The following is a 7,787-nucleotide window of genomic DNA, read 5'->3' as shown; positions in this document are numbered from 1 at the left end:
TGTGACAATGTTAGGGCAGTTTGGGGGGCACTCTGCTTCTGAGCCCAGCACCCTGTTTGGAGTTGCTCATTTTATTGTCTGTGCCCAACCAGAGTGTAAACCCCCTGAAAGCAGCATGTCTCTTCAAATGCATGCGGTGCCTAGCACAGTGCCTGGTTTACTTGAAGCTCCTCAATTACTGGGGCAGTGAATGTTGAAAGAGGTGAGGCACTATCATCCCCATTTACAGAGGCTCAGAGACTAACCTGTTTGAGGGCACACAGCTGTAAGTTACAGTCAGCACAAAACCAAGTCTTCCTGCCACCAGATTCCACACTAAATATAACATTTATTCTTTGTGGTGACTGCATTATATTGCTAATACAGAGTTACCATAATTTATTTAACTGATTGGCATTTGAGCTGACAATTTTTCACTGTAACAGAGCTGCATAAGAACTTTGTACTTATCTTTGTCCACTTCTACAAGCATTTCCATAGGCCAAATCCTAGACTGAGATTGTTGGGTCTACACAGTTCAAGTTTGGATACTACTAGGTTACCATTTAAACAGGTTGTACCAATTTACCACCACACCCCAAGGTATGAGAGTACCTGTTTTCTGTGCTGTGTGTTCAACTTTAAAACTTGCCAGAGGGGACAATTTCAGAAGATGACTATACTGCACAGGGTTTCTCTTAACAGAAACTACCTTCTCCTTAATAGCTATGAAAAATGGTTTGATTTTGGAGACTTTTTAAAAAGACTTCTGTAGGTCACCCCTCTGGGAACTAGGTTCAGCTTCCCATGTCCAGAAACCCCGTATGAACCTATGCAAAGGTCTGAACAACAACAGGCTGCCAACGCAGAGAAAAGGGGGGGCTGTGATAAGTGCATCTAGAGGGCCGCTCCTCCGTCACTCACCCAGGAAACCAGCTGCCACCTCAGCTCTGAGTGGGAGTTTCTTTTCACGTTGTTTCCTAAAATAAAAGTCATAACCAGCTTGGAAGAACTTGTCATCAAACAGCACAGAGAAACAGAATAGAGTAGGAGAGTTGGTGAGGTTATTCAGTCCACTACCATCATTTATCAGCTATGGAAATGGAGACCCAGAGATGCTGAGTCATTGATTCAAGGTCACACAGAAAATCCGAAAAAGCAGTGATGGGACCCGGCTCAAACAGTCCTGTCAGTCTGCCTTCCTTCCATCTCCGTGGCTTTTGAAAATGATGGAAGAGTTAGGTTTCTTGAGAAGGGACATCTGAGTGAAAATTATGGCAGCATAGCTGTATGTCCTTGGGCATGCTGTTCTTACTTCCTTGGAAGCCCTTCTCTGCCTAACTGCTTGAACTCCTCCTCATCCTTCAAGACCCTAAAGAATTGTTAGGTTCTGTGAAAACATTCCCTCATTTCCCAGCGCAGCTGGTTGTCCATTGCTTTATGTTCCCATGCCCTGACCTTAACCAGCACTCAGACACTTTATGGTGAAAATTCCTTGAAGGAATGGGTGTATCTAATTTACCTTTGCAACCCCAGCACACACCTTAGGCTCCAAAGGGACTGACTTCGGACCACAAAGTCCAAGAGGGAGGGAATCTATCATCCTTCCCAGCTCCTGGCTCACAGTATGAACTCAAGAAGGGTTCATTGCTGCTGAAAGAATGTGAACAGGAAAGTTGCTGTGTGAGGAGATTCTAATCCTGGAGCCATTGAGCTTTCGACAGACACTACCTGGGGTTGCCCAAGTAGGTCAGGCTGGCAAATGAGTGGGCACTAAAAGGCACAAATAGCCTTCACCCGCATCTAGGTCTCCAGGGCTCTGAGGCACTTTCAAAGATAACCTCATTTGAGTGAACTTTGTAAATGCTCTTTGGTGTTATTTCCACGAGGCTTACCTCTTCTCCTGCCAAGAAAACTGCTCCCACATCTGGATGATCCAGAGGCCAGGACTCCAAGACACGGATATGGTGGAGGGAAGGAGTAAATCAAGCTAAATACATGACTGAACACATATTTAGTTTACAGGACTTAGGAGAAAAAAATAAAATTAACTACAGCCATGAAATACTCTATGTACAATGAGTAGCTCAACAAAGAATTAATGCTACTTTCATAAAGTGGGCTGAGCTATACTGGTTGCAGACTTCCTTAAAGGTATTGGAAAAGAACACGCAGAAGCTGGAATGTGGTATTTCATTATCTCCAGTTTACTTAATTTGCTTGTTTACACATACGATCTGTGTGTATATAACAGTGGCAAGAGCCATTCTCTAAATACAATCTGGTACTCAGACTATGACAGATGCATGTGGAAAACGAGGCGTCGGTGAATGAACCTCCATGTGGAAAGGCAAAACAAGCATGGCAGTACTCTGGGATCACAGATGCCCTCAAAAGCCTCTTGTTCAGCGCCTGGGGACAACACACTTTTCAGAAGACAATACAAGCCTATTTCAACAGGAGACACAGACCCCCAAATGGCACTCAAAAGATGTTAGTTTCCCTGCCTTCTCTGGAGGAGCCAAAAAATTTTAAGGGCTTATCAAGAAAAAGGGGTAGGGGACTATACATGTGCTGGGCATTTTACACGCATCATTTCCCTGAATCATAACAGCATCACCTCTGTATTACACCAGGAAAATGAGGCTTGCCCATGGTCAGATGGCTCTCAGCAGTGGTATCAAGAGTTGAACCCACATCTCGTTTGCCTAAGCCCAAACTCAGCTGCACCAAACTGTCTCACATAGGGACAGAGGGCATGCTCCCAAGAAGAAGGCAAGGGTGCTAAGAATGAACAGGAAGCAGTGGAAGACTAATCAATGTGCAAGGCTCAGTAATGGATACTTTCTGCAGAGTTATTGAATGCTGAGCTTGACTCAGACCCAGACGAGAAAACTGTCTAGAGATTTAAGTGTGACAAATGAACTTCTGGAGTCACCTTGCGCCTGTTGCCTTTTGGTGCTGAACATGAAACTTTGGAGAGACTTCAATCCCTTCCACAAGCTCCTGTTACCTACCCCATCCCCACTTCCACCCCACTCCCACTCCACAGAGCAAAACTAATCTCCTGGGGCCACTGCCCTTTACCAATGTCCCCAAATCACCAGGGTGACACCTCCAGAATTTCATTGCCAGTGTTTCTGTTACCTTCTTCGGGTACAAGGTAACACACCTCACTTTTTTTTTAAATAATCATCTTTTTTTTTTAATTGGTTTCAAAGAGGAAAGGAGAGGGAGAGGTAGAAACATCAATGGTGAGAGAGAATCATCAACTGGCTGCCTCTTGCACATCCCACACCGAGGATCAAGCCTGAAACTTGGGCATGTGCCCTGATGGGGAATCAAACCCTGACCTCCTGGTACATAGGTTGATACTCAACCACTGAGCCACACCAGCCCCGGGCCACCTCACATTTTGATTGATACAAGGTAACTTGCAGCTCAACTGGATACAAAGGGGATACGAACTTCATATTTTAAATATATCATTATGTGAAATACAATGTACCCTGAAGGTTTTCCAGAGCTCAAGCTTCTAACGACCTGAACTTGAGTTAAGCCAGTGAGTGCAGTGCTTATCTATATGCTATTAACTGGGGGGTAATGGGGGCATCAAAGAAGCTTCAAAGATGATTATCCAATATGCAAGGGGTTCAGTTTGAAAGGCTTAAGGAGACAGCCTGAGGGAGGGGAAGGAGGTGTCTTATCACAGAGCATATAACTGTGCCTTTGTGAGGTGGAGGTGACAGGATTTCTAATCCTTCCCAGCATTCTCACAATCAAGACCACAGAATCACAAGGCGGGAAATTGAGAAGGGCTGCAAAGGGGACATAAAAGGGGGTTTCAAGACCAATAGAATAGGCCCAGGTTTAGTTTGCCTTTGATGGTGGTACAGATAAGAGGAGGGTGGAACCAAAGTCATGCCACCATTTGATAAGGACATCTGTGCAAACAGCTTAGTTTGTTGCCATCAAAGGCAATGGAAGACATTCCCCTTCGCTTCTGACTTATCATAATCATATCCAAAAGGTAAAAATGCCTTAGGCCACAGCAAATGATCAACATACATATGACTCTTGAAGCATAGGTCAGTCTATACCAATGATGTGTGGTCAGGAAAGTTTCAGTGCAATTACACATTTTGTAAAATTACTCTGACTTGGCTTAAAATTGATCAAGTTGTTATTAAAATGTCTACTTCCTGGTTTTATTCTTAACAGAGAAAAGAGCCTCACAAGGTAGAATTTAATACCATAAGCCAAGGGTTTGGTTTATAAAAAGTTAGTGTTCTAAAAAAAAAAACAACCCTCAAAGCAATCTACACACATGTGCCAAAGTGCAGCAGTGGAGTTTGAGTTATTTTCAGGAGTTTTGTCAACAAAGAACAAATGCAGAGTTGTTATTAAAAACTATAAAGCATTCACTCAAAATATAAGAAAGAAAAGTTAACCTTATTGCTTCAAACACCAATATATATAGTAGACAACATGACGGAAAATTCTCTCTGTTCATTACATGAAAATCATCCAATATTCACTTGGAGAGGCACTCCAGTTTAAGTGTTTTGATAGCTAATCACAAGCCAGTTGTAATATTTAACATTCCACAGATGAAACAATTACTAAAACCATTGTCTTTCAGGCAACAGTTGGTTACTTTGACCCAAGGGAAATATTGTTAAATAACAGCATCAACAGCCACTAAAACAAAAGGAAACTAGAATCAGGGAGAGAACAATGGCAGCAGAGGAGTCCTGAGGCCCTGGCCTCCCCTTCAGCCACACAAAGACAAAGGAGGCTTTCCTGATTCTGCACTCTCACTGAGCCTAAGTGCCCTCTAGGGACAAAAGGGACAGTCCAGATTAAGGTCAAGTCTTGCCAGGGACAGAAAGTGCCTAACTGGAAATGGTGGTGCTTGTGACACACGGTGATGTCGCCAAGAACAGTCTGGAGAGTGAACTCACTTCCCAGACTCCATCATCACCCACCAAAACTGCCTGGTAAGCTTCCTCTCTGATGTAGGATCAATAATTTAGCCAAATAATTAAGAAAAATAAATGAAAAATATATTACCCATTGTCCTGCTGTCACTCCTTTTGTTTCTCTTTTATTTCTTATAACTGTCTTGCTTCAAATTCAAACGAGAGGTCTGGGGAGGAAGTCCTGGGGAAAAAGATTTCAGATACCAAAACCCATATGTCCCATACCAGCCCAGCAAACCGAACAGGGTGCCAAATACTTTCTGGGACAGGTTGTGGAAATAAACGGCAGTGCACAGAAACATCCACACCCAAATGAGGGTCAGGAAGCCCAGGGCGACGACCAGGGCGGTGATGGCGGTGTGGAGGCTGTGGCTTCGGTCCGTCTTCACCTCATGCAGCACAGCCATCTCCTCCACAATCATGAGGGCACAGAAGGTCAGCAGGAAGGAGTGGCCCGAGATGTCAAAGCCGTGCCAAAAGCCCCCTGCCTGGTGGCACTGCTGCTTATTCTGGGGCTCCTTTCTGAGCCCCTCCAGGGCTGGTGACTGGTAGCAGCTGCCCGTGTAGTGTTCAACACTGGAGAAGATGACAGTGCAGACGTACCAGATGGCCGTGCCCACAAGCAGGGTGCTCAACCGCCGCAGGACCAGGCCAGCCTTGCCTGTCAGGTGATAGTTGGTGAGGGCAATGAAAGGCAGGAGGAGACAGAAGGTCCAGCCCCAGGCCACTTTGACAAAATACCTGGCAGAGGAGGAGAGTGGAAGTGAAGAGAGGTCACATGGCAGAGAGGAAACAATGTCACAACCCAGGTCTCTAGACTCTCGAGGGAAAACGAGAAAAGTTGATAAAAGCTACAGATGACAACTTACTAAATACGTTAAATGTATTAACTATTTAGTCCTTAACAACTGCATATGGTAGGGACTGTTATTATTCCCATTTCCAGACAAGAAAACTGAGGCCCAGAGAGGTATCATGCCTAAAGTGGAGATCACAAGTCGTGGAGCTGGGATTCAAATCCAGGGTCTGTGATCTTAAGCACTATGCTATTTGTTCAGGAAAGTAATAATAACTGAGCATCTGCCATAGGCCAAGAGCTTTCACCTACCTTCACTTTCCCATAGAACACTCACACTCCCTGGGAGGAAGGTATCATTTTCCCCATTTTAGAGATAAAGAATCTGAGACTCAGAAAAGTTGAAAAACTGGCCCAGGGTCATACTCACACAACCCACAAGCACAGATGAAACCAAGGTTTGGCCAGTCCCAAAGCCCATGCTTTTTCTACACCAGGGTTCCTTCCTGTGTGGCAGAAAACGATCTCGGAAAAGAGCCTGACTTCACACTAGAAGATCAGACTCAAATCCTGACTCTGACTTACCTTATTGCCACACTTTGGCCTGTTTCCTCAGCTATCAAATAGCACTGAGGGAACCCAGTGATTTTTAAAATCCCTTCCCGAGCCCATGATTCCCTGGTTCCTTTCCATGAATTAGCATAGAAGCTTGGTACAAAACGCCAGGATCCATGGCTACTGGCAAACAACAGGGCCTTGTCTGCCAGGCTGCTTGGCTCCCCACTCTCCCAGGCCAGATAAAGCAGCAGCTGCCTCGTCTGCCTCCCCTGTGCTGTCAAAGGTGGCTGACCTGGGGACCAGCAGCAAGAGACTTGGGGCGACTACCACTCCCATCATCTAGTCTTAGTCCAGCCTCCACATGGGTGAGGAAGGAAGGTGGCCAAGGACAGGACAGCCCTGTCCTGGGTTCCAAAGGTGTCTAAGACACCACCCAGGGCCTATCCCAAATGTTTCCCCTGAGACTGATACAGATCTTGCCAGAGCCAACACCTGGCAGGCTTTTGACAAGGCTGCTGGGGACAGAGACCAGGGTTTTAAGTCGATAACTGAAGTTGGGTTGATTTGGAGAGACGCTGCTGACACTGTAATTCTAAAGAATCTAGGGCCACAGCACCAGGAAGAAATGTCAGCGTTTACCTACTGCAGTAGTGTTTTTGTGCAATAGTCCAGGAGTTTAAAAAAGAAAGAAATAAAGAAAGCAAAAGCAGTGAGTGGGTGCCGTGAAGGCGATATCTCAAAGAGCCCAGCTGGATGGCTTTCCTGGGTCCCTGCCATGAACTTTGAGTGGCTGGGAAAGTCCAAGGAGATCCAGGGGAAAGGGCAGAGCCTGGAGGGCTCCACGCCTCCGCGGTTACCTTGCAGGGCAGGCTTCGTCCTAGGCTCGGACCGGGCTCTCAAAGCGGAGGGGGGGCGGGTCTTTCACCGGCGGTGATGGAACTGTCAGATGCTGGGGGCACGGGGGTCAGGGTGGCGGCAGGGGGACTGACACCCGCAGGCAGCAGGGAGGGGGCATCTCCCCAGGGCAGGGGCCAACTCCTGGCTGCAAGGGGAGGCGGGGGAGCAGCGACCTCGGCTGGTTCACCCGCTCCCCGCCCTGCGCCCCTGCATACACATGGCCACACACCACCCTGCTCGTCACCCGCCCAGGCTGTCCGGGCTGGGTGTGCACGCCGAGCTGCTGGTGACACTAGCTGTGCCGGGTCCCTCGGCCGCGACACGCGTGCAGATGCTCTCGCGATCGGGAGGACTTCCCCTTCCACTGACCCGGCCATCAGAGCAGCTAGCCCCCAGCTCTGGACGAGGCGACAGCTGGGCGGCTATGGCGGGGGCAGGAGGACCCAGGGCGCACTCACACGTTGAGGACGTTGCGCTTGTTGCTGAGGTAGCTCTCGGGCAGCGGGGAGAGCTCCTTGAGAAGGGAGCCCGCCAGCATGGAGGCCACCAGCGCCCAGGGCAGGTAGCGCCGCACG

The 7,787-nt window shown here is 47.4% G+C and overlaps 1 protein-coding gene across 1 annotated transcript; it reads right to left on the bottom strand.

The window, feature by feature from the left end:
* Positions 1-2,163: 2,163 nt before the first annotated feature.
* FITM2 (fat storage-inducing transmembrane protein 2) lies at positions 2,164-7,786 on the bottom strand (the record flags this gene model as incomplete). The annotated part of the gene is made up of 3 exons (XM_005871273.2): positions 2,164-2,391; positions 5,053-5,702; positions 7,671-7,786. Coding segments are annotated over 2 exons (732 nt in total), but the record flags the coding sequence as incomplete, so codon positions are not given.
* Between the last annotated feature and the right edge of the window lies 1 nt (position 7,787).

Source organism: Myotis brandtii, unplaced genomic scaffold (genome assembly GCF_000412655.1).
Source record: "Myotis brandtii unplaced genomic scaffold, ASM41265v1 scaffold333, whole genome shotgun sequence".
In the NCBI taxonomy this organism is placed as follows: Eukaryota; Metazoa; Chordata; class Mammalia; order Chiroptera; family Vespertilionidae; genus Myotis; species Myotis brandtii.
This window is presented reverse-complemented; position numbering and strand designations above follow the sequence as displayed.